This window comes from Bubalus kerabau, chromosome 11 (assembly GCF_029407905.1).
Source record: "Bubalus kerabau isolate K-KA32 ecotype Philippines breed swamp buffalo chromosome 11, PCC_UOA_SB_1v2, whole genome shotgun sequence".
Taxonomy (NCBI): domain Eukaryota; kingdom Metazoa; phylum Chordata; class Mammalia; order Artiodactyla; family Bovidae; genus Bubalus; species Bubalus kerabau.
The window spans coordinates 9,219,889-9,247,716 of NC_073634.1; the positions used below are offsets into that span (position 1 = coordinate 9,219,889).

General features: G+C 43.7%; 1 protein-coding gene across 2 annotated transcripts; it reads right to left on the reverse strand.

Annotated features, from left to right (window-relative positions):
• On the reverse strand, positions 1-26,131 carry RNF149 (ring finger protein 149). Of its 2 annotated transcripts, none has more exons than XM_055539459.1 (7): positions 25,536-26,131; positions 14,079-14,323; positions 13,196-13,264; positions 9,366-9,448; positions 6,965-7,061; positions 3,537-3,735; positions 1-1,243 (listed from the first exon to the last, which is right to left on the reverse strand). In XM_055539459.1, the coding sequence occupies exons 1-7, from the start codon at positions 25,972-25,974 to the stop codon at positions 1,200-1,202; spliced, it is 1,176 nt and encodes a 391-aa protein (XP_055395434.1). In that variant the 5' UTR covers positions 25,975-26,131; the 3' UTR covers positions 1-1,199. The 2 variants fall into 2 exon arrangements, with proteins under 2 accessions (XP_055395434.1, XP_055395433.1); XM_055539458.1 differs by having other exon boundaries at positions 14,079-14,329.
• Between the last annotated feature and the right edge of the window lie 1,697 nt (positions 26,132-27,828).

Here is a 27,828-nt window from a genome sequence, read left to right on the forward strand (position 1 = left end):
TTTAAAAATTATATACTTAAACATTTATTTTTACCATCAAATAAAGATGTACACAGTAAACAGTTTGGAAGATACAAAGGACTACAATTTCAAGTTGCAAAAAAACTAACTCTTCCTCACTCTGGACCTTCCACCTCTAAGAAGTGACAGCAGAGCACAATGTGTGTGTTTTGTTTTGTTTTCTGGCCACCCCTGTGGCATGCAGAACTTCCCCCATCGGGGATCGAACCTGCAGCCCTTGCAGCGGGAGTGCAGTCTTACCCACTGTTTGTTTCATCACTTTTTCAACTTAGAGAGTGGCCCCCACAGCTTCAGAGCAGCCTAATTCCCCTACCTTCAAGGAAAACAGCAAACAAGAGTAGACGGGAGAGATGATGAAACAAGTTCACTGCTTTTTTCCATGGCTTTAAAATTAATCTAGAAAACTGGTTACTGGTTTATTTTAACAGCAACTGAAAGTCTCCATCTATCACCCTTTTAATTGTAAAGATTAAACTGTAGTTGGAATCAGTAAATTCATCATTTACCTCAAAAAACAAACAAAAAAAACCCCCCAAACAACCCACACCAGAGTCTGTTTACCCCATTTCCTTAGCCAGCAATGAAGGACTTCATGCTTGCATGTGACAGCTGTTTTTATTTGTAGAAAAAAGGGGATAAAAGTTCCCTCTCCATCAAGGTTATTAGAAGAAATTAGGTAATAAAAGGGAGAAATAAAATTACTCAAGCCCACCCGTACTTTTCTCATAATTCCAAATTTAAAAAACAACAATGAAAGTGCTCTTGGGTTTGGAAATCTCTCTAAAGTACAGAGGTGTAAGAAAGCAAAAGACTTCTCTCATCACATTGACAAGTTTAATGTTCGAAAAAACTCTTTCCTCCAGGGAAACTTGCATGACCAATTATTGAATATAATCATGCAACTCCATTTCAACTAGTCTAGAGTCAAGCTTAGGCTAGAACCATCCTAGAGAAGACGGAATCATCTTATGATACATTTCAATAGATAAATATATCAAGACTAATCAAAAAGTCTCTTGAAAGAATAAAATAGCTCTTTGTATACCAAATTAGAACCTGAAAGGTAAAAGAATGTACATTATTTTCACATATACAAACTATGCACTAAAGTAACAAAAATAAAATGTCCTTTAATTCGAGCCCAGGCTCTGTCCGTGACACGGTCCACAGGTCGCGCGCTAGCAGGCGGGTCCGTCACGCTGAGCGTCACTCCTGCCTGTCTCTACAACAAAGCAACGGGAGCCAGTGTTAGTCGCTGGGCATATCCTGGGCTTTGGTTACATAAACACTGTTACATTTGGAGATTGTCATTCATGAAACAAATTATAGAAATGTTAAATAAAACTTACATGGAGAAACAGCAACCTATTCCAGACAGAGAGCTAAGAAAATATAAAAACACCTGCTTCACGTAGAGCATGAGGGCTTTTCTAGTCTAATTAGCAAGCATGTGGTCAGCACTGTGCAACAGAAAAGATGCAGGCTGAGCTGCTGGGATTAACTAGAGTGTGTTTCCAAACACGCAGCGATGGCATCACCGACCCATGAAGACAAGCAGCTTGCGTTTACTGGGCAATGTATATTGACCCTACAAGCTAGAGACGGCTACATCATTATCCCCAATCTAGAGACTGGAAATGGAGACCCGGAGAGGTTCAAACTGGCATTTGAGTCCAGTAGGATGTTACTAGGAAAGGAGAACAGAATAATTTTGGCACAGAAGGTTTCTTTCAGGAATACAGTACCTCCTCAAAACTAGGAGAGCCAAGCACTGTGAGTTCACCTACAAGCAGACCTGAGGTCAAGTGGGCCAGAGAGGAGCCCACTGCTGCAGACACCTTTTCCAGGGAGTGGGCTGCCCTAATAACCCCCATCTTCATCTCCAGATGCTCCTGAGGGTCGAGAGGGTGTTAGGTTAGCTACTAATGAAGTTACATTATACTCTGGAAGTCCTAAGGTCGGCTGGAAAGAATTAACTTTTTTCCAATGTAATATTTCTCAAATGATGTTGTTATGATGGTAGGCTAGAAATAATATTAACACATAAATTACTTGTCAAATTTACTGGTGAACAAATACTTAGAAATTCAGCTTAAGAATTTTACCTGTCCTGAAATATCTCAAGGGTAGTCAAGTAGTAGAGAAAACAAATTTCGTTTCCCTTCTGGAGACTGAAGGAAACAGCAAAAATTACAATGAAATGCATCTGGGCTCACTGCAGTGGAACTGCTGAAAACAGGGCGGTTCATTCCCAGCAGGAGACCCGGCTAGGAGAACTCCTACGCGATCCAGCTTTCCACTTCCTAATTCTCTGAAATTCATCCTCCCTTTTTCTTACACAATGCATTCTTTCTTCCTCTGGTTCTGCTTTAAAACTTCAGTTCTCACGTTTCTATCTTTGCCTCCTAGATTCTAAAAATGTACAAAAAAAAGACAAGCCAATTCAGTTTGAATATTACCAATGTGGAAAAATATGCTTCTTTTTCCAGGTTGGCAAATTCAAAATTAGAAGCATCAATTCTTCTCAGTTAATCTATAAATTAATTCAACTATAATAAAAATTTTCATGGGATTTTCTTATACATGGTAAATTGATTTTAAAGATTAATCTTAAAAAATGAAAAACAGCTCAGAAATATTTTAAAATAAGAAGAATAAAGATGAGGGAATTTGCCTTGCCTTGTGAATATCAAAACATATTATTCACAAGTAATGATCACTAAAAAACTGACAAGTGGTTAAATATTTGGGAAAAATAGTTGAGCTAAATCTTTTCTGAAGCTATGTGCATTATGCATTAAAGATTTAAGCATAAAATACAAAACCACAACTGTTAGTAAAATGTAAGTTAATAACCCCGAGAAAGACTTTCCTAAGTTAGCATTCTATCAAAGGCAGAATCATGCAAAGTATGAGAAGGCTGGACAAGATAAAAAACAAAGCAAAGACCAAAGAGCTCTTAGAACCAATATGAAAAAGTTAATTTTTCTATAGAAAAATAAATTAAGGATGAAATGGGCAACTCAGAAAAGAAATATAAATGACCAACAAATATGAAAAGAAGGTAGTTGCATCAGTAACTTAAAAAATGCAATTCTTTCTATTTTACCTATGAGGAGGACACAGACAGACAGGTGGTAAATATACACACTAAAGTTATCTCAGTGTTACTGATACAGAAGTCCAGCAGCAGGATGTGGTTTACAGAAACTATGCTGAACCCAGAATGCGCTAGCACACAGCTGCACAAAATCACGGGTCTCGTCTACGGATACAGAGTTTCGTACACCAAGAGGAAGAAACGGGTTACCACACATGAATTATATTCTCCTCCTCCTCACACACAGAAAAAAATCTGAGATATATTTATCGAAATGTTGAAACAGTATTGTGTCTGTAGGGGTAAGACTGTGGTTTCCATTTTTCCGTTATGTTTTTTCTGCACCTTATGTGCTTTTTCACTTTCATTTAAGCACTGGGAACACCACTGTGTTTGTAACCGGCCAGTGACTCACCCAGCAAGGCTGTGTTTTCACCTGCATCCTCTTTAAAGCTGGCATCACAGGGAGGCACGGGGTCACTGGTGGAGGGCGACTCGGAGCTGCCAGTGCCACTTCTCTCACCATCCGGTACCGTGAGACTCAGATCTGCAGCCGAGACACCCCCAGGGGGAGATTCTGGGGTAGTCACCTCCTGCACGTCCTCAAGCTCGCCCTTGAGAGTTAGAGCAAAGAAAACACCTTTTCTCAGTAACAGCATCAAGCTTATCTATCATCATCTGCTCATAATTCAAACAAACTATCTAAACACCAATATTGCAAAAAGCACATCAGCAGTGTCTTCTTAGCATCACCAGAAAGTGAGTTACTTCTAAGTAGCTTTTCATGGTCTAAATGCTTTTCCTCCAAAAAACCATTTTTCCCCTTGACACAAGCGATGCCACCTTTTAAACTATGTATTGACAGAAAGTGAAGCTCTGACACAAACGCATTTTCCTGACTTCCTGAGCAGCCTGGCTGGCTGCTGACCACTGAGACCAGGGCCCTGACCTTGAAAGACCGCCCTAACTGCTGCCAGCGGCCAGGGCTCAGGAGACAAGCAGGCTCCTGATCATCAGGGGGTGCAGACTGCCCCCATTCACTCAGAGAGCACCAATTATTCCGCACAGGGTGTCTGTCTGCTCCCAGTGTGCCTCCACTTCCCCATGAGATCAGGAAAGTGGGTACAGGAGGCCCTACAAGCACCCCTTCATTGAGTCTCAAAACCTGGGGGCCATCCAGAAACTTTTTTGAGTAACGCCAAAGTTGTGATGGATGCATCTGCTGGTAAAAGGCCGACTGGGGGCGGGTGGGTGTTCCTGTGAACCTGGGCTGAGACTGAACACCGCACAGCCTAGCTGCCCACTCCACTCCTGGGGTCCTCAGGGCCAAAGGCACTGCTGCTCCCGCTGCCGGCCCCACCTGTGTTCTAGAACCACCGCGTGGCTCACTGCCTTCCCACAGGCACCCCCAGAGAAGACGCCTGCCACACCAACCAACAAGTCCTGCTGGGCTGCTGTCGCACCCGCGCTCCCACTCAGCCTGCCCTGATCTGTTTTTCCAGGTACCTGTCTGAATACCTGCCAGGCTGAACTAGCTGCCCGTCTCAGACCCCACGTGGTCACTCGCCATTGACTTGTGATACGCAGATCCATTAACATGCAGCTCAAATGTCCCTCCAGAAAGCCCTCCTTGAACGCTCCCATTGCCGCTGGCAGGGTCAAGGCCTCCCCTGTCTGTGTCCCACACTCTCCAAACAGGCCTCCTTGGCCAGCGGGGTGGGGTGAACACCTGCCCCCCGCCAGCCCAGATGGCGGAACTCCTAGGAGCCAGTGAGCAGAAGGGTGGAGCCTTGTGCAGCTCTGTCTCTCCAGAGCCACGTCCAGACCCAGCACTGCACACCCCTGATAAAGGCCGGCCCCAGAGCAAACACGACAGGGACAAGAGGCATGTCAAAGCGTTCACAGCTGCAAAGTCAGGTGCCACTCTGGAGTCTGTGAGGGCCAATGGCTGCTCTCACTGTGGTCATTTTCTCCCTGTGGAAATTAGAACTAGTTACCACATGAGAGGAGAGTGTAAAACTCTCTACAACTCAATGCAGGAGGCTCAACGGGTCTAAAGGAAAAGACAGGTCTGTCAAAGAATTAAAAAAATAAATAAATAAAGGCAAGACAAGTTAATTTCTTAAGTGTGATTTCAAATTACTGTAAGTTTCTTCAAAACAGGAAACAAGCTTTCTGGGAACACATATTCTAGCCTCCTGAAACTAACGTTCTGAAAGCAAGACAACATGATGTAAAATGAGTCTGGATTTTTAACACGTGAAATATACGTAGATACATTTCCAAAAACAGTCTCAATGCTAAGGTCAATGGAATGCCTTTTCCACAAATGTTTAGAAATGAAAAGCAGGTCTAAAGTTACCAACTAATGAAGACAGCAACTCAAAAGGCGTTTCAGAGTGAATCTACAGGAGGAAAAGGAGAAGGAAAACTGCCAGGAAACTTCCTGTTTAATCCCTGGCTTCCACTGTTTAAGACATGGTCCCAGGAGGGCTGGGTGAGAGAGGAACACGCCACGGTCACTAAGAAAGCCCAGGACACCCGCCAAGCTGAGGAGAGCCGCCAGTTATCAAAACCAACCAATCAATGAACATTAGAGATTCTAGAGCAAAGACACGCTTTCTAGACATCCAGGTGGGTAAGGGTCCAGTAACACAGTTCTGCCTCCCTCTCTGTGCATCCACAGTGAGGCCTCTGCAACTCACACCTAAACACTGTAATTCACCAAAAATCACACTGGTTATTAAGACACTGTGTGGTCCCTTAGCTCTCTTTTAAAGATATGCTGAACTGGAAAACGAAAAATATTTTGAAGGGGCCTGCAGCCTTGAGGGCTAATACAGTCACATAAATTCATTATCATAAAAAAAAAATCTCTTCAGTATATGTTGCAAAAACATCTTATGTTTAGCAACAAGAAAAATATTATCTGATATTTAAATTACTTCTCTCAAAGATCTCTGTTTCAAAACAATTTATATTTAACCAAGAGTATCTTGGGACAGTAACAGATTATATTTAGACTCTAAAAGTATAACAATCTAGGAAAACCTGTTTTCCCTCTTTTGGGTTGGAGGCTAGTTAAGAGCTTTGACCCTGGAATTAAGCAAACTTACACCTGAAAGCTGATAACCCATCACATCACCTGTGACTTTAGGTGAGCGACTTCTCCCTAAGCTCGTGCTTCTGGTTTCTAAAGGTGGTTACTAGAACAGCGCTCCCCTCCCAGAGGGGCCAGGAGTCAACATTTTGACGCACGTAAGTCATTCAGTGCACAGCTGCAATAACCTGCTCTCTTTCACTCCGCCCTCCCGGCTCTATTCTCTGAGCGCGGCCCTGTGCCCAGCTCAGTATGGCAAAGCGATGGAGCACGTTCGCTGCAGGAGGAATTTCCCCTGCGCTATCTGACTCTGAAACCCAGGTCTCGGGAGAGCTCGTGTCCAGACGTGCGGGCTTTCGCTTCCTTGTATGTAAAATGTGCACCTGGCTCCTTGCAGGTCAGATGTTTTACAATAATTATTTCTACGACACTGACCAGCACCTACAAGACCCTGCAGAGTGTTACAACATATAGCAAAAATACCACTCTAAGTATGAACTTTAAGCATACACCTAGTGTATTATTCGATAACCCTGTAAGTTCATTGATTTTTGGGGAATGTCTTAAGAATTTACTTTTGATGTAGAGGAAAATTTCTTCAGGAACCAGAAGAATCCTAGAAGGAGCATCTGGTTCACTCCTCCTGCCTCTCTGGTCAGGAACAGAAGCAAATCACTCAGGGAGAATGGGGGGCAGTGGGGTGAGGGGAGCAGAGATTGAATATAAACAAAAACGTAACAAACCCAATATCCCAGGGCTTTGATGACATCAAGTTTACAGATTGGACACGTGCGGTGATCCAAAAGCCATGGGTCAATGCATATTCTATGAAAAATATGCCTAAAAAAATTAAGTACGTGTTAATGTCTTAAAACAATTGCTCATATCTTATAAAGGAAATAACACATCCTACCAACTCATCTTCTTGTTTACAAGTTAAATGCCGTCATATCAAAATTCCAGTGTATCCACTTACCCTGGGAGGTTATCTGTTCTACTTTCCAAAGTAAATGGAATTTGGCATTGAGAGGGAAATTCCCCCTTCACTGTACGAAAACAGCATGGTTTATTTCTGTATCATGCTGTATGTATTTTTATGTGCCTCTGTCAGCCTTTCGGGAATGAATGTGACCTAAGAAACTGAAGAGTAAACTAACAGTGACAAACCAATAAAAAACTGACAGTATCTTCTATAAAGTGACTCCAGTACAAACACAACAAAATATCAATTAAAATATTAAAGTTATCTTTGGGTTGCAAGTTAAAAAAACACTTATTTTTTGTCTTAATGTATTTTTGTAGCATCTACATTTCTCTAGAATGAACACATTAGTTTCAGAATCCAAAAAAGAAATCACGTATGAATTCTCTTTTACTGAGGTCTTCGCTGGCTCACTTCCCCTCTCGGGTGATGAGTCTGCAGTTTATCTGTGCTGCAGGTAAGCGGGTGTGGAGATCAGAACCACACCGGTCAGGCTCAGAGGCCAGCTGTGTGATCAGATGCTATGACTGCGAACTAGAGCCTGAGCCCCTCTGTACCTACCCCAAAGGCTGTTCTGAGGAGCCCACATGCCACGTGGCTACTAGGCACTATAGTAGTGGGCACTATAAATCCTCAGCAATTTTTCATTATTATTGCTGTCGTCACTGTCTAAAGACCTTTTCTTCTAAGGGAAACCTGTCAGGGCAGTTAAAAACAACAGCAGGTAAGGACGTAAGGTGGTCCAACCCAGCTTGTCTTGTGACCTATCCAGCCTTAAACTGAAATTGACCCAGAGGAATAGTTTTGAGAAAAATAAATATGTTGGTTCCATTGGGAAATCAGTTGAAATAAATCACAGGAGAAAACTGGGGTGGGCTGGGGGCAGGGAATGAAAACCCCACTAAGGCGACCAGGATACATGCACATTCAGGAGACACTCAGCTGTTTATGACCCGAGTGCAAGTCCCAGCTCGGGCGTCAGGAGCATCTCCATTTCCTGTAGAAGGAAACCTGGCTGCTCACTGTGTGGCGTTCAAGTCAGAAGGACTTGCCTCCAACCAGCCTAGAACAATAATTCTTTTCTGTTTTCATCATGTTCTACAGGACCCCGTCAACTGACACCGACCCCAATTCACTAAGCACCCGGCACACCAACCCACATGAACTCCTGCAGACTTAAGTTCACTATCTTGATGCGGGGAAATTAATTTTGTTATTCTGATCCTCGTTACTTGATGTCCTCTACAGAACTCCTGAGAACTTTATCTCCTATCAAGTACTGGTATATACTCTGAACACTTGCAAACATAAAGTGAGGCACAACTAAATACTAACTTGTGACCTGGTTCTAATCGGTGCAAAGCAGAATTTAAAATGACCAGCTTTAAAACATAGTCTCTGTACACCTTTCTGCTGACAAAGCAATTTTTAAAGAAAAGTTATCAAAGCATCTCATGATTAAAAAGGAAACAAATTTCTGTTGCTAAAAAAAAAAAAAAAGCCTAGTTAAATAAAGGAGGAATATTTATTTCACACAACCTCAAAAAGAATCCAAACTCAGGGTGCAAATAATAGCAGAGCCTAATCTAAGAAAAAAGGCATCTCCATAGAAAAATAACAGATAAAGATACATAACCAGGAAATGTCTTTAAGGATAACATTTCTAATAAATGTCTGGGAAAATGTTCACTAGTTTAAAACATAAGAATTAAAATATTTAGAAGCTAAAAAAAAAAAAATGGTAATAATAGCAGAGCCTGAGCCAGGTCTGCTGACTGTCCCTGGCCCTCTCCCCCAGGGCCTTCACCTGGTCAGCTTCAGTTTCCTTTCTCCCAACATGGCAGACTTTCTCCATTGATAAATGTACAGTATAGACCCCCAGGACTGTACTGAAGCCTCCTTGACTATAAGATTAAAAGCCAATCTGCAACAAAAGGAGACAGTGGGTCTTAATGGTCACCTAAAGTCTTCAAGCAAAACAGTCTTAAAGTAAAACAGTACAAGAGGACCTTGAAGACTTTGAGCTGCTTTTCTAAGAGGTGAAATGATCACAAGATGTCACCTGATAGTAAGATCTTCATATCCTGAAAGACATGTTAACTCTTTGGTCAGAAACCTGAAACTTGTGATTTTTTAACATCTCAGGAAGTAAGAGAACGTACTTGCATGGCAGAATTCTGATAACGTCCCTTCCTTTAAAATTTTCAATACACACTGCACAACTTTCAGCATCGACATCAATCCCCTGCAAAAAAGAAGAGCAAAGAATTTGCTGTATTCTTAGCAAACAGTATGTGCTTCCGTGGTGGCTCAGACTGTAAAGAATCCCCCTGCCAATGCAGGAGACTTGGGTTCAAGCCCTGGGTCAGGAAGATCCCCTGGAGGAGGAAATGGCAATCCACTCCAGTATTCTTGCCTGGGAAATCCCATGGACAGAGGAGCCTGGCGGGCTACAGTCCATGGTGTTGTAGGGCTGGACAGGACCAAACAACTAACACTAGTAAATAATATACTCCTGGTAAAACTCACTAAACAACAAAATCTAAACAAAAACAAAACTCACCACAAGTCAACTAAAACAATGATGAATTCTAGTCTGCATTGGTACATCCTGAAATTATATACAGATAATTTCTACTTGGTATTTATCTTTACCACTATCAAGAGATTTTATTTTTAAAAGAATTTGTCTGAAAAGGAAAAAATTTCATTGTCTACCTAATCAGACACTAATAATGTTTAAATAAGAAAGAAAGAAGAGTGAAGTCGCTCAGTCGTGTCTGACTCTTTGCGATCCCATGGACTGTAGCCTACCAGGCTCTTCCATCCGTGCAATTTTCCAGGCAAGAGTACTGGAGTGGGCTGCCGTTTCCTTCTCTCTTTAAGTAAGAGGCTGTTCATTTTTTTAAGTGACCATATTTTTAAGGGCTGTAGAAATGCTAATGCCTGCTTTATTATAATAAATTTTTTTTCAAATATAAAATTTATAAAGAGAATGAATATCTAATAAGATATACATTTTCTGGAATCACTGGAAATATAATACAAAAGAGGTTTCACTAGAATATGCTAAAGAACAAAGTTATAACTTGTAGATGAGAACATGCAAAGTTATAACCCACAGATGAGAAAATACAAATGAGATATTTTAAGACTAAGTATCTGAAAATATTCACCTCACTAGTGATAAAAGAGCCACAAATTAAAATAAGTTACCTTTTTTTTTTAAAGTCACTACGTCATGTCCAACTTTGCAACCCCATGGACTCTAGCCCACCAGGCTTCTCTGTCCATGGGATTTCCCAGGCAAGGGATCAAACTCACATCTCCTGCATTGGCAGGTGGATTCTTTACCACTGGGAAGCTCGAGTTACTTTTTCCTACATCAAGTTAACAAAGTGAAAAGAAACAAAAATTTCTGGGGAAGCAGTCTTGTGACACAATTTCAGCTTCTGAGAATCTGTGGGTCATGACCTTTCTGGGGGTGTCAGCTCATCCCACTTCCCTGGGTACCACCGAGATCTGTCCACCTGGCTTCAGCCCATCAACCAAAGTAATAAGCATGGCCGATCTGGTCACCCAACCCAAATTTGGCCAATGAGTTTCTCTCCTCCAGGACTCTGGGATAGGGACTCAGTTACCAGTGTCTGTAGCTTTAGCAAGTTAATTTTATGGAACACAGCTTCAGAGTCATCATGTAATTATTTAAAAGTATCTTTAAGCACATGGGTCACTTGTTAACAAGCAAGCAGTAAAAACTGATTTTATATGTGGATACTGCTATCAAAGATTGCACTAAAATTAACTTTGTCACTGAACTTAAAATTAGATGTTTCAACTAGACATTATCATGTTTTTTCACATGCCAAGAAAGAATGATGAAATCATTTTTACTTCCCTAATGGTCTGCAAGCTTATACGTTACTGTGATTGAGTCCATAAGAAAAACTAGGAAATACCCAGTCTCCAGAACTCAACAAGATGCAGATTTAAGAAAAAACACAGTCTTTATTTGCACAAATTAAACATGTAAGATTGCCAGAAAATTCAGCTATATACCTCATGGATCATTTATGGAGACTTCTTTTTTTTTTAACTATTATTTCTGACAATAGTCTGTAGAAGCATATTTTCAAAATTGTTCTGTACAGGAAGAGGGTAATATCAATTGACTTATGTTCTCAAAGACTTTATACAGTAAATTACACATATGAATCTATGTCTTCTCATACTTAAGGACAGATTTCTTGCCAGAGAGTAGAACATACATTTTAAGAGGAACATAAAAGTATGCTTATCATACAACTCCTAGCAGAATGCACAGCCTGTCTCAAGATACTTGCTGGGGACTCTCTCCCCCAGGGGGCGCTTCCCTGATGGCTCAGCTGGTAAAGAATCTGCCTGCCAATGCAGGAGACTTAGGTTAGATCCCTGGATTGGGAAGATCCCCTGGAAAAGGAAATGGCAACCCACTGCAGTATTCTTGCCTAGGAAATTCCATGGACAGAGATGCCTGGTGGGCTATAGTCCACAGGGTTGTAAAGAGTTGGACATAACTGAGCAGGCATGCATGCACCCCACGTGCACATGCGCGCGCGCACACACACACGCACGCACACACACACACACTCTCTCTCTCTCTGCCTCCCTGCCACTCCACCAGGGACCCTTGTAATTTGTAAATCATATGTTAATCTTCCCATGAGATGGGATTTTTTTTTTTCACTTTTCCTTTTAAATACAGCCACATGGAAAGAAACCTGGACTCTGCACCAAGCCTGCAAATTCACTGTTACTACAATGTAAGGCATCCGGGAAAGAATGCAGCCAACAATGATTCCTGGAGTATCCTAATGGTAAATATTCCACAGGAACCGTCAATATCTGATCCGAAAGCTTTAAAATCAAAGGTCTATAAATGTAACGAGTGCTATCCTGAAGCTTTAATCCTTTAAGTAGGTCACAGGAGGAGATGTGAACCCAAGGGCACTTGGGGATCGGAGGCTGCAGTGTCGGCGTGGACCAGGTCTCAACAACTCATGGAGGAAAAGAAGAAAACCCAAACGATGGAACCCACCCATAGCTATGTCACCTCAACGTTTCACAGCACTGAAAAGGGACCATTAAAAGGATAACTATTCCTGCATTAGCAACTGTTTTCCTTGTAAGGAACCTACCCTCAAGAACATGAGGTTCTGAAACTTAGGATTTATTGCAAAAATGCTTCTGAACTCTGCCATGAGTTTGGCCTTTTAGAGACTTCCCTAGTGGCCCAGTGATTAGGGCTCAACATCTTTTCTCCTCTTCTCCGTAAATCCGTCTTTTCTCCCTGTAATTAAGGGAATTAGAGAGAATGTACAGAGTATAAGATTTAACAGAGGTGGATTTAAGCCTCAGTGTCTCTGGTAGAGAGAGGAACATAAAACTATGTTCCTTCAGAGTCACCTGTGTCTGACTGACTGCACCATCCAGTCTGGCAGCAAGTAACCAGTATGGCCACCTGAACATCTGACATGCAGCCAGGGTGACTGAGGAGCTGAGTTTTCAGTTTAATTTAGTTCATTTAAATTCAGACAGCTGTATGTGGCTAGGGGTACCTTCCTGGGCAGCACAGGTATAGAAGGCTCTTCACATACACTGGAGTGTTTCAGTCAATTTTTCTTTAAAATAAACACACATGTCAAAATTAACAAACTAGCCAAAACTCCATGATCAACACTGTTAGCTGAGACATACAAATGGATTGGTATTTTATATATATACATATATATATATTTTAAGGTTTTTTAAAAAAAGTAGACCATTTTTAAAGTCTTTATTGAACTTGTTACAATTTGCTCTATGTTTTGCTTTTCTGGCTGAGAAGTATGTGAGATCTTAGCTACCCAACCAAGGGGATCTAACCCGCACCCTCTGCATTGGAAGGCAAAGTCTTAGGGAAGTCCCCAGATTTATATTATAAACAAGCAAAAAACAATTATGAAAATATTACCTTTTCTCCATGCTTTACAGTATGAAGAGGAAGCTGCCCAATAACTTTCTTTGTTTCTTTTCTATGGCTCTTAGGGAAGAAAAATATTATTATTATTGAAATGTTTAAGTCACTATTTTAAAAATTCATATAGTGTAAGCAAGCTATGGGAAAAAAGTCATAAAAAGCAAAAGTTTGGTGACTACAATGAAATAACTTAAAAAACAACAACAAAAAACTACCATTTAAGTCCTAAGGTACAGAACAGTCATGTGTAACCTAGGAGCTGTTTGATCAAGAATACTTATTTTCAATTTCATGCCTGAAGAAGAAACCAATCTTATGTTTGATTATTGGTAAGAAAGTAGTCAGCTGAGGACGGGGCTCCATACACTTATCTGTGAAGGCCCCTAAAAGGACAGAGGCCTCCTGGTCAGAGGCAGAAGGTGACCCAGCAATGACCATCTGCTGCCTGAACAGCCAGGAAGGGTGGTTCTCAAGACAACAGGTGAGTGTGGGACCCACAGGGCCCTGCTCTGCTGCTACTGAGGCAGCACCCCCGCAGATAAATGGCTCTGAATGCAGCTCCACTGTGGAGACAGGCAGGCCCGGTTCTCTTCCAAAACACAACCATGTCCCCCCCAACTTCATGCCTTTTTGTCATCCCTTTATGTCTGGAAAGGAGAGAGGATCTTTGCAGGAGTGAGAGGTGACCTGATTTCCTATAGCACATAAAGTTGAATATATTCTAATTTAAAACGTATTTAAAAAAACTCCCATATATCAATGACTTAAATATTATAAATAATGAAATTAAGGGTATTGTCTAATAGTTTCAAAAAAAATACACAGGAAATATTTACAAATGATGTTTTAAAAAGCAAAGTTAAAGAGAGACAGTTACCTGACTTCCGAACTGTGAGCCGGTGTATAGGAAGCGCTGTATATAGTAAAATATTAGCCAGGCCAACGAGATAATCATCATGGTGATGAAGGCAATGGCCACAAAGACCACGGACTGAGCGCTGATGAACTCCTGGACGTGCCGGGTGCCCACCCCGATGGTAACGGTGACCGGAATGTCCTTCTGCACAAGTTCCACAATTTCTCTCCCTTTTGGGTAGCTAACCATAATGACCACTATGCTTCCTGTTCCTTAGTAAAGAACAAAGCAATCAACAAGAGAACACAAAATAAGATATGGAGAAAGTATGGTTCCACGCACATGTGACTGGAAACTGTGATAAAATGGACATAAACCCCAGTTACCAACATGGGTGACCAAGGAGAACACAGACTGATTATATAAGAAGCAGAATAAATCACTAAGAAATACCCCTCGAAAGCAAGAGCCCCCCCACTTTCTCCATTGAGTTTCACAAGAGAATTCTACTCTCAAATCTTTAAAGAGCAACATATATAAGTGTTCCACAGCAGATTTTATAAAAAAAGAAGTCTTAAAGTTATTTCTAGCATAATTAAACCAAACATGGTAAAAAAAAAACCAAACACACAAATACTGATTTCACTTATAAATATTAATACAAATGCCTGAATGTGCCCATTAACTCAGGTAAGCAATCTGAGAATTCCTACTCTGTTCAATATTATTTCATGTTGTTCTGAATGCATGAGCAGACAGGAAAAAAAAGTAAGAGAAATAAAAAAGAAGGGATATAAAGTCCAATTTTACATGAATCTATCTATAAGTTGGGCTTCCCTGGCGGCTCAGATGGTAAAAAATCTACCTGCAACATGGGAGACCCAGGTTCGATCCCTAGGTCGGGAATATCCCCTGGAGAAGGAATGACAACCCACTCTAGTATTCTTGCCTGGGAAATCCCAGGGACAGGGGAGCCTGGCGGGTTACAGTTGATGAGGGTCACAAAGAGTTGGATATGACTGAGCAACTAACACTTTCATTTTTCATCTATAAGTTAATCTTTAGAATTATCAATGGGATTTTAAAAACCCTAAAAATTCTGCTTCTAATGTTCACTTAGGGGAAAAATAATCAAGATTAGGAAAACTTTATAAACAAGAAAACTTGAACTAGCCTTTATAGTCAAAATAATTAAAACAGTGTGGTAGTAGCATATGACAGCCCAGAAATTAGACCCCAAAACATAAAAGAATTCAGTAAATGACAGAAGTGGATTCCAAATCAAAGGGGTAAAATGGACTATGGTTAAAAAAAAAAAAAAATAGTACGGGTCCAACTGAGTACCATCTAAGGATAAGAAAGATGAATCCTTTCTTCACAACTTAAAGCCAAAATTGAATTCTAAAAAAATCCAAGATGTAAATATATAAAAAAGAAAAAAACCGAGAAAAGCCAGAAGAAACATGGACATTAAAAAATAAATAATATTGAAGAAAAACCTTTCCAAGTGTGAAAAGTCCCTTCAGAACTTCTTTTAAAAAACATATTTGAGCAACTAACCAATTATATAAAAACAAAAATTGTCTGTTCTGACTAAAAGAAAGCAAAATCAAGGACTCAAGATCAAAAGAGCAAATGGCCAGCAAGGCGAAAATACATCTAACATAACAAAGATAAAAACTAATTTCCTATAAGAAAAAGAGCAACAGAAAGACAAAGAAAATGAAGTGAGCTTGCAGAAAACACAAATGGGTTTTGTTTTTGAAAAGGCAATTTTAGTGAGATATAATTCACATGCTATAAAATTCACTCTTTTAAACAAGTGTACAATTCAATGTTTTTGTTGTTCAGTTGTTAAGTCATATCTGACTCTGCAACCCCATGGACTGCAGGGCCTCCCTGTCCATCACCATCTCCCGGAATTTGCTCAAACTCATGTCCATTGAGTCAGTGATGCCATCTAACCATCTTATCCTCTGTTGCCCCCTTCTCTTCTTGCCTTCAATCTTTCCCAGCATCAGGGTCTTTTCCAATGAGCTGGCTCTTCGCATCAGGTGGCCAAAGTTTTGCAGCTTCAGCTTCAGTCCTTCCAATGAATATTCTGGGTTGACTTCTTTTAGGATTGATTGGTTTGACCTCTTTGCAGTCCAAAGGACTCTCAAGGGTCTTTTCCAGCACAATTTGAAAGCATCAATTCTTCGGCACTCAGTGTTCTTGACAGTCCAACTCTCACAACATACATGACCACTGAAAAAAACCACAGCTTTGCCTAGACAAACCTTTGCCGGCAAAGTGATATCTCTGCTTTTTAATACACTGTCTAGGTTTGTCATAGCTTTCCTTTCAAGGAGCAGATGTCTTTTAATTTCACCACTGTAGTTACCATCTGCGGTGATTTTGGAGCCCAAGAAAAGAAAATCTGCCATTGTTTCCACTTTATCCCCTTCTATTTGCCACAAAGTGATGGGACCAGATCCCATGATATTAGTTTTTCGAATGTTGAGTTTTAAGCCAATTTTTCTCTCTCCTTTTTAACCTTCATCAAGAGGCTCTTTGGTTCCTCTTCTCTTTCTGCCATTAGAGTATCAGCTGCATACCTGAGGTTATTGATATTTCTTCTGGCAATCCTAAATCCAGCTTGTGATTCATCTGGCCTGACATTTTGCATGATGTACTCTGCATACAAGTTAAGTAAGCAGAGTGACAAAATACAGCCTTGATGTATTCTTTTTCCAGTCCATTCTTCCGTGTCTGGTTCTAACTGTTGCTTCTTGATCTGCATACATGTTTCTCAGGAGACAGGTATGGTGGTCTGGTACTCCCATATCTTTCAGATTTTCCAGTTTGTTGTGATCTACACAGTCAAAGGCTTTAGTGTAGTCAATGAAGCAGAAACAGACGTTTTTCTGGAACTCCCTATCCCCCTGCATTGGAAGGTGAACTCTTAACCACTAGACCACCAGGGAAGTCCCTTTTCTAAGTTTTTGCTATTACAATTTAAATGTTCATCAACAAGAAAACCATTATATAAATTATAGTATGTGTACAGACTGAGGCAGCAGCTCTATTAATATTGATGGCAGTCAAGACAGAGGAGGAAAAAAAAGTATCATGTAAAAAAAAATTGTGTGGACAAGAGGTCTATGTGGTCATATCAATACAGAACAGCCCTGAAGGTCACACAAACACAGAGCACCACCTACCTTGGTGGAGGTGGTGGGGGGAGAGCGCTGGACATAGTAAAAATTCCCTACCCTGTGTACGTATTATCCATTCAAAAACTAACCTAAAAAATACATTTAAAGACTGTTCTCCAGCATTACACTGAAACCACATTCTAACACTATTTTATTATGGGGAGAAATTTAATTTGTAGCAAATCCGCTGTGGCCCTCGGCCGTGGGGATTTAGTTACTGAAACCTCAGAAGAGCAACCTTCTAAGGTGGCTCCTGTCTAGAAGCCGATGCTGTGACCCAGCCCTAAAAGTGTCACTTGGCAAGTGCCATGGCTGCCTGAGTGCTCACAGAATGATCTATGTCATCCCTGGGGAGGCTCAATAAGGAGCAAGGTATTTCCTGCCTTCAGGGAAATAAACAGCTAGTAGCTGAGAAAGACAAATACAGAAGCAATTAGGAGAACTACACCATGTATGATTACAGGGTGCCTTGTAAGCTGAAGACCCTTTTCATAAATTAAAAAAGCTTCCTTTAATGGAAAATGTCAGGCACATACTAAAGTAGAAAGGACAGTACAGTGAACCCCACGGACCTGTCTCCATGTTTATACAGAAAACAAAACGTTTCTATGCTATGGTTACAGGTACAATTTCTATACTCATAGAACAATCTTTGGTCGTTAATGCAGAAACCAGCTCTCAAGCCTTTTCACGTTTGTGCCATCACTCGAGGCAGAAAGAGGCGAGTGATCATTTTACAGACCAGGGCTGACACATCTTCAAGAGAATTGCTCAATGTGACGCAGCACCTGGAAGAGCCAGTTCCAGGGCCTGAAGGCCCGGCTCCTCCTCGCGTCTCCGCCTTCCCCCTGTGAGTGCGGGGGGTCAGGGAGGGGGAGGGGAACACATGCTTCGGGACCACCAGACTGGGCTCCGACCTGCCCCTGACCTGCCCCTGACAATTCACGCCTGGGTCCTCTGAGACTATTTCTTCAGCTGTACAATGGGAATGACAATTTTTCTATTTGGACTGTTGATTATTGAATGATAATGTGGAATAAGGAAAAGCTGCAGAAACGAGGTGATCATATTTTCTGGGATGGGAAGGAACTTCCCCTGGGCAGGGAGTGCATCTTGATGGACAGAAGAGTTTATCAAGAAAAAGAAGGGAGGTTTTCTAGGCGGTGCACCGTCATAAAAGCATATTTGCATTGGTGACTGGTCTGGTTTGCTTAGTGACTCAATATACATAGAGGTATCCAGTTTACCTCACTGCCTCCAGTGCCTCACGCAGCTTGGCACATAGTAAGTGTTTAATAACTATTTGTCGCCTAAATGAGTGAGAGATGGCGGATGAGCTGAGAGCACCTGAAACTTCAAGGGAGGGGCTGCAGAAACACTCTGGTGATCAGAAACATACCTGGAATGGAAAGCATCTCCAGTATCAATCTCAAGTTTTTCCCCTAAAAAATTCTTAATTCACTAAGTTACAAGAAATCATTAAAAAGTAATAATACTGTGCCTGGGCTGAGGGCTAAAATTTGCTACACTCTAAGTACAGAGAGTCCCTTGGACAGCAAGGAGATCAAACCAGTCAAACCTAAAGGAAATCAACGCTGAATATTCACTGGAAGGACTGATGCTGAAGCTAACGCTCCAATACTCTGGCCACCTGATGCGAAGAGCCCACTCATTGGAAAAAGACCCTGATGCTGGGAAAGATTGAGGGCAGGAGCACAAGAGGGTGATAGAGAATGAGATGGTTGGATGGCATCACCGACTCAACGGACATGAATTTGTGAAAACTCTGGGAGATAGTGGAGGACAGAGAAGCTTGGCATGTTGCAGTCCATGGGGTGGCCAAGAGTTGGACATGATTTAGCCACTGAACTATTATAGCAGCAAGACTGCCTCTGTGAACTACTCTATTTTTAAAATATTTACTTAACATTTATTCATTTGGCTGCACCGAGTCTTCGCCGCAGCATGTGGGATCTAGTTTCCTGACCAGGGATTGAACCCGGGCCCCCTGCATTGGAAGTGATGAGTCTTAGCAACTGGACCATCAGGGAAGTCCCTTCAGGAACTACTTTAAATCATGAAATCAGAATGAAGACTTCCATCCCATGACTGGCTTTTCTGGGACGTGCTGAGGGATGAATGGAGGCAGGGCAGCAGAGCTCAGGGTCGCTGGGCGCACGGCCCCCAGGGGCGCCTAGCACAGGCCCCGGCCTGGCTCTGCCCTGTCCTATCACTGCGTCCCTGGGCCAGTCTTAGAGCCCTGGCGGCCTGAGAGAGCAAGTCACAGCTGATTTCCAAACCAAAGAGCTGAATTTCCTCACAGAAGGCAAAGACGCTCAAAGTCTTGGGACAGGGCAAGAAAAAACCCTTTGAATGTTTTCCTTCCCAAGCCTCGTGTTGCTACCAATCACCAAAAAAGGTCGTTATGTGCAATGCCCGCCCCTCCCCGCAAACCACCACCAGTCACTAACTCCTGGAAGGTCGTTTGTTGTATTTCTAACTTAGATGTAACTCAAGGTCTTGCATAGAGTACATGACCATAAACCTTCTTGAAAAATAATAGTTCCTCTTACCACCTTGTCAAAAACAAACAAAATATGTTAAAAAAAAAAAAAAAAACTGTCTTGGTCTACAGCTTCAAAATTCTGCAGGGTCATATGAGTCTAGTGTAGCACTTCTCCTCCCTAGGAAACTATTTAAAGTAGTGAAGGAGACGGGAACTACTAAAATATTTAAAGTGGCGGATTAGATTTCTGGTCTAGAAAACTGATGCAGGCAGCAAGAAATGTATTTTATCCCTTTGCTTTTCACCTGAAACCATCACAACATTGTTAAAGGTATTTGTATACCCCGATACAAAATAAAAAGTTTACAAACATAAAAATAAATAGCTTCCTTTGGAAGGAAAAATACATCAAAGACACCCAATGGTGAGAGGTTACTATTATAATTCTACTTTAATATGCCTAAACATAAAAACTGGTATGCTTTCATAACTGTAAACTTAACAATTTGTAAATGTATGTAAATATGACTATAAAACTATTAAAAGTAAGAAATTAAAAAAAAATTAACTTAAAAGATCCAGCATGAGAATCCCATGACCTTTTAAGTTTTCTTTTTTTCCAATAACATCCACAGTCTCTCCGTCCTGCACCCAACATGGAAAAATTAAGATTCAGCACAGGTTCAGCCTTGGTGTCCAGCATCCCCACACCTCTGTGTATACGATACAGCAATGCCTCTTACGTACACTTCTTTTTATTCACCTGCTATAGAATGTCTTGGGCTTCCCAGGTGGTGCTAGTGGTAAAGAACCTGTCTGCCAATGCAGGAGACATAAGAGATGTGTGTTCAATCCCTGGGTCGGGAAGATCCCCAGGAGGCCACAGCAACCCACTCCAGTCTTCTTGCCTGGAGCACTCCATGGACAGAGGAGCCTGTCGGGCTACAGTCCATAGGGTCACAAAGAGTCAGATACGACTGAGGTAACTTAGCATGCACACACACATATAATGTCTTGGTGAATCCCTCCTCCTCACTACACAAGGACTACTGTTATTAGTTTTTGTAGCTCCAGCATCATACGCGATGACCCAATAGAATGGTTTCTGTATGAATGAGTCGACCTGAAAAACTGGTTTCTCTTCTGGTATTATCCTTGAACTGACCCAAGGTGAGGAGAATATGAGACTCCCTTTGCAGGGGAAATAGTACATGGAATATGAATGGAATGGAAACGTCTCCGGAACGTGAGCTATCATGCAAAACACAAATGTCTTTATGGTTGGCTGGGATGAGTGATGAGGACTCAAAAACACATGCAACTCTCGTCTCAGAATTTCACATTTTGCTTTGGAGAAATCTGGCTTGCTCAAGAATATTCTGTATTTGTCGAGTATAGCACTCAACAATCTGCAGTTTTGCTAAATGCATTACTTCATCTCAGGCCTTCAGTCTTGGCCATTCTTGTTGCCCAAAAGGTCCTACAGCTCCTCACATAGCCCCCATACCACATTCACCCAGAAACCTTCAACTTAAGCTGTCCTTCACAACTCTGTCTGCCTGCTCTCTGGGAACAGTCTGAGTTAATCCCACCTGCTATGAGGTTGTAGGGCACCATCTCTTCCTAGGGCACCAAAATACAAGCTAAACTCAAATCTAAATGTTTAGCTCATTTGTGAGAGTAAAGCATTCAAGATCACTGAGCACCACTCACTCATAAAACACCATTTCCCACGCTCTGCAAACAAAGAGCGTACATCTCTCTTAAGCTAAGGGACTTCTTATCATGTGTCATCTCCCGCCACCCCTACAGTGGCCCCTTCCCCAAACACACCTTTCAGCCCTGCCAACACCTGGCCTCAGTAAACTGCTGACACAAGCAAAGTGCCAGTCTAAACAGCCACTCGAGACGTGAGCTGGAGGATTGGCCTGTCATTAACTAGCAGTCACCACATCAAGGCCAATCCTCTCTAAAGGCTTTCGTTTCAACGGCTTGACTTACATCAATTTTTACTCTTCTTGGTCAAAATAGCCTCTAATCACCCTTGCAAGACCTACACTGATGCCCCTCCTTTATGCTTTCTAAGCACGTGGGCATATAACTCTGTTGAGGGCCCAACCACATGGCCTGGAAGGGTCTGTTTATCACTCCACTAAGCTGTGAACTCCTCAAAGGCTGATACGTGTCTCAGGCATTTCTACCCACAAGCAGGTGCCATACGTGGCCCAGACTGGCCACTCTCTATTCATCTGTCAAAGGAATGAGAACCAACCTTGGGCATTACAGTAACAGTCCTTACAGTCAGGGCTGTTACAGTCCTGATAGAATATTATCTTAAAATCACAACTTATTTTGGAGCCACAGTAAAATAATGACTTAAGTCCACAACATCTTGTACTGGATTTTAGCAGTCAAGCAACAAGGTTTAAGAAAAACTGCTGACGGGCTTCCCTGGTAGCTCAGTGGTAAAGAATCGGCCTGACAATGCAGGAGACATGGGTTCAATCCCTGATCTACGAAGATCCCATGTGCCAAGAAACAACTCATTTAAGCCCTTGCCGCACAACTACTGAGCCTGTGCTCTAGAGGCTGAGCCCAGGAGCAGCAACTATTTAAGTCTGCACCCTAAAGCCCATGCAAGAGTATGTGTGCATGGGAAGTCACTTCAGTCGTGTCCAACTCTTAGTGACCGCATGGACTGTAGCCCGTCAGGTTCCTCTGTCTGTGGGATTCTCCAGGCAAGAATACTGCAGTGGGTTGCCATTTCCTCCTCCAGGGGATCTTCCCAACTGAGGGACCAAACCGCAGTCTCTTATATCTCCTGCTTTGGCAGGTAGGTGCTTTACCGCTAGCATCACTTGGGAAGCCCCTGCAACAACAGAAGCCACCACAATGAGAAACCTGCAACTAGAAAGTAGTCCCCGTTTGACACAACTAGAGGAAAGCCCACGCAGCAGTGAAGAACCGGCACAGCCAGAAAAAAAAAATTGCTGAAACTCTGAGACTTGGGAGGAGATCATCACAATTGGAGTTCAGCAGCAGCCACTTGACCTACGTACACAGACCCCCAGTATCACACAGGAACACTGAGAACCACGGATCAGTGGTTTTTACTGGCTCCAGCCACATTCTGACAAAAGAGGAAAAACTAAAGTCTGAGCTGCTGTCAAGGTTCTGTGTAACCTTTAAAATTCAAGTCTTCAAAGCCAGCTCCTCTTCTGACTTAATTCCATTCACTCCATTCTTAATTCCAATCCATTCTCAAAAAGACATGACACAGTTGTACCCTTGTCCCTGGCGGGACCGAGTTTTCAGAATGGAAGGGACCTTCTTTTCCATTTCTAGTCACCAACACAGCACAGGCCCTTATATTTCTGCTTGGACTAGTCAACAGACTAAGTGGACTTCAGCTTTTCCTCTGTGTAACCCACTGGTCTCACTGTTACCAAATTCGTCTCTCTTTAAGTCAGCAGTTCAAATCTGGGATGTTACTGTCATCCTCTCTGCCCCTGGACATTTGGCAATATCTGGAGACATTTTTGGCTGTCACAACTGGAATCCTGTGGATACAGGCCAAGACAGGCCCCTGCAATAAAGAATGATCTGGCCATAGATTGCCTTGTTCCCGGGGGCCAGTCATTTCAATTCTTTCAGTCTCCTCATCCGTAAAATGGGGTTAAAGCACCTACCTCAAAGGGCTCTAGGCAGAGAACTGACTCTGCACTGGGAACTTTCACACTTTTTTTTTTTTACAAAAAACTGCTAATACTGTTACTTTTGTCTCTTTCCTCAAACAGAATTAATCTTACACTGAAACAGACTGAAATGGACACCGAGGTTGGTAACAGAAGCTTGCACGAAGATTTAAAATGAGCATCAGTGAGGGGCTTTCTGAGCCTGGATAAATTACATGTCCATAAGATAAGCAAGCAAGATTGCTGAACCATGGTTAGAAAAGTGCGATTAGCCTGGAAGGATGTTAGTGTCATTACCAAAAAATGTAATAAGCACATTTAGAAAATTGTGGATGGAAAAGAACTGCCATGGAAAAGAGAATGCCCACAGGAAGCTGCAGACTCAGAAGTGAAGGCAAGGACCCAGCATCGGACAATCCTGGCACACTGCCCTCGCTTCTCCGACAGAACCCTGTCCACAGGATGCGTCTGGAATGCTGTGTGAACTCCGACAGCACTTCTCATGAGAGTTTTGCAGAAACAGGGACCTGGGTACAACAACAACTGGAATAACTGCACCAAAGGTGCTGCCTTGCCCAATGCCACCGCATGGACATCTGCTCCCATTTCCTCCCCAAACCCACTTCCTCTCTGTTGCAATTGAGGAATTCCCCTCTCTTCTATCAGAGGTCAACCGCTCCGAGAATCCTGGACATAGCCGCCATCCTTCCCTGACTCTTTCAGTTACCTCTTCTCCGCCATCCAACTTCAAGATGCCTCACTCACTATGCCGTTCATCCCACCTTTCCCCAGCTTCTACCCATTTCTCAGCACCTCCCCAGCCCTCGCCATCAAGCGTCTTGAAAGCATCATTCTAACAGTCTCACTTCCCCACCTCTGAACTGACTTCCGTTCCATCACTCTGCTAAAACAGGCCAAGTCCAAAGTCACCCTTCTGTTCTCATTTTACAGGTATTCTGAACTTGCATTCAAGAAGCCAAAACCGAACAAAAGTCAAAAAGCACAGGGGTAAAAAGGATGTCTGACTTGCAGCAGCAGAAACCTTAAAGATTTTGATCCCAGTTAGTTCAGAATGAGTCTGATCCTAGAAGGCTGTCAGACTCTATATCAGTCGAATGGTACTTGGAATTTCAGTTCTGAGAATGATGCATGCCTGTGTGCTAAGTTGCTTCAGTCGTGTCCAACTCTTTGTGACCTTATGGGCTGTAGTCCACCAGGCTTGTCCATGGGATTCTGCAGGCAAGAATACTGGAGTGGTTTGCCCGGGCCCTCCTCCAGGGGATCTTCCTGACCTAGGGACTGAACCTGAGTCTCCTGCATTGCAGGAGGATTCTTTACCACTGAGCCACCCAGGAAGCCCTTTCTGAGAATGAGAACCCTTCCAAAATAAACCTTTCAAACTCTCATAAGTGCTTGAAGATGTAACCTGTTGCCTCGGAAAACGGCCTGTGGGAAGGGTTGCCTAGCTAAGAACAAAATCTTTTCCTGCATGATCACTTTAAAATTTTTCATCTAAACTCCACTCAAGGAATCTGACAATGGAGACAGTATTACAACCTTCTATTTAGCAATTGAGAAAACATACTCAACTTAAGGCCGGGTTTTAGGACTCAGTTAAATCCAGACTGTCTCACTTTAAAGTTTAGAATACTGACGTACATTATTAAAGTGAAGAAACCAGTGTCACCGAGCCACCGCCTTACATGGTGAAGGGACTGCCAGACCCTGCAAAGCCCTGGAAAAGAGCTTCCACTCCAGCCGCATCTGGCTTTGGGAAACACTGAATGGCAAGGGACTCCTGATTAGAGAGACTTTAGGGTTTAAAGTTTTCCGTTCTCCCCACCGCCCTCCTTCCTGCACACGGCACCTTTCACCTCAACGGGGAGAAGATGTAATTCTGTCCGGAGGCTCGCCTCCCTCCTTAGAGAACCGGGGGTCACATCGAGCCAAGCTGGCGCTACCCTCGCAGGTCCCGACATCCGGAGCCCATCACCGCCGCCCCTCGGTGGACCTCGCGGCCTGCTGGGACCCCAGCGGACGGCCGCCCCGCCCCGCCCGTCCCCGCGCGCCGGCGGCTTACCCGCGTGGGACATGGGCGCGGTGAGGTTGCCGTGGCGCTCCTCGTTGTACAGGACCACCGCCGAGGCGTTCCTCCGTGCCGCCGCCAACACCTTCTCCTTGAAGGTGCAGCCGCCGCGCGCCACCAGCGCGACCCAGGGCGCGGCGCCCCGGCCGCCGGGCACGAGGAAGCGAGTGCCGGCCTCGCAACCCTCGGGGTCGCGGTCCTCTGCGCGCGGGACGCCCACCAGGCCCCGCGCGCCCTCCTTGGGCGAGCTGTCGCCGAAGCGGCCGCTCTCCGAGACGCTCCTCACGCTCCGGTTGGTCTCCGGGTCCACGTACTCGGTGCTCACCACAGCCGAGAACCACTCGTGAGCCCGGCCCCGGGCCCCGGGAGCGCACAGGGCCAGCGCCAGCAGCGCCAGAGCGCCGCGGGCCTCGGGCCGCCGCCGCCACGCCATGGACGCGCCGCCGGGCTGACCACAAAGGGACCGGCCGGGAGCCGGGCGACTCCCGGCAGGGGCCGGAGGGCGCGCGCCGACGAGGCCGCCGAAGAGAGCGGAGAAGCGGAGTCCCGCTGCCCAGCCGGGGGAGAGCCAGTCCCGTCTGCAAGCGGTGCCGCGGCGCACGCGCACCTGGAGGAGCGGCGGCAGGGGGCGGGGCTGGCGGGCGGGGCGGGGGCGCACGCGCACCTGACGGAGCGGCGGCGGAGGGCGTGTTCTTGTTGTGGGGGCGTGGCCTGCCCTGGCCCCTCCCCACTCCCTGCGCAGACCTTGGCGCCAGAATCGGGGGCCCAGGATCCACGAGTGTCCTAGAGCATCTCGCTTTACCTACCGCCCAGCGGATCTCGAGGAGCGGGTGTGGGCATATCACTCCACGGCTTGCGCCACGCCAGGCCCCAGTGGCCAGGGGCCGAGCTTATGCAACAGGAGCTCCAGTGCCCAGAAACCTGGGGAAGTACCCCCCCCCCAACCCGCACCCCGCCGCGAGAAACGGGGAACTTCGCGAGCCGGCCGAGAAGCGTGGGAGCGTGATTGTGTAAAATCACTGAGCGGATGTTTATGAAGAATTTACTGTGTAAGGTACGTGCCAAAGGCCTTGCCTGTCTAAAACACTGGAAAACAGCTTAAAAACTCCAAAGCTGCACAAATTTTCCAGATCACTTTTGTTGCCGAATTTCTAAGGCTAATTGATTTAGGTATTTCATGTATAGTCTGTAGTCTTGAAGTTAGTGCATCAGACTACTTGTTTAGATGAGCACTTAAATGGTACAGCAGTAAATAAAAAGAGAAAATTACTGTTAGGAAATAAAAACTGGGTGATAGTCCATATGAAATTGCCCTGGAAAGGAAGCCTTACTGTTACAGGATAAGTTTAGTACACTGATTTCTGACTCCTCTTCCTTCTTTGCACAAGAATCTATAATTGCAGGAAGTAGGTTGCTGTCACACAAAGCATGTTGTTAGGCTTGACATACTCTTCTGTGTCCTTTGTTGAAAGGCTTTCTTGGACTGCATTTTAAAACTCTGCTCCAAAATTCAGCCCACAACACAAGTTTTCCTTGAAGTTGGATCTCCTTTCCCTTAACCACTAGGAAACTAGCCTTAAAAGCCTGAAAGGGGACTTCCTTGGTGGTCCAGGGGCTAAGACTTTGTGCTTGCAATGTAGGGGGCCCAGGTTCAATCCCTGGTATGGGAATTAGATCTTGCATGCCATAAGTAAGACCGGGAGCAGCCAAATGAATAAATAAATAAAAATAAATATTAAAAAAAAAAAGACTTGAGGTCTTCCCCTTGTTCCAAGCCTAAAATAAAGGAGATAAGGTATGGTGGTCATGGCAGTGTAGGACCCCCACCATAAGCTCTACAAGCAAAAAATACTCATAATTCCCAGAAAAGGTGTTTATTGTTGCATGCTATGTCTTGCCACTTCATTTCCTTCTTCCTGAAGTCCTCCTGCTCCTGGCTCTTGTCCTGGAAAACACCAACTTCATCTTCAAAGTTTAACTCCCTGACCAGGGATCAGAACCCAGGTCCTTGCATTGGGAGCACGGCCTCTTAGCCACTGGACCACCAGGGAACTCCTCAAAAGCTATTTCTTCTGTGAAACCTTTCCTGGTTCCTAAAAACAAAACTTGAGTGCTCCAAAGTTCCATGTTGCTAGGTAGGCTGCAGTCCATGGGGTCGCTAAGAGTCGGACACGACTGAGCGACTTCACTTTCACTTTTCACTTTCATGCATCGGAGAAGGAAATGGCAACCCACTCCAGTGTTCTTGCCTGGAGAATCCCAGGGACAGGGGAGCCTGGTGGGCTGC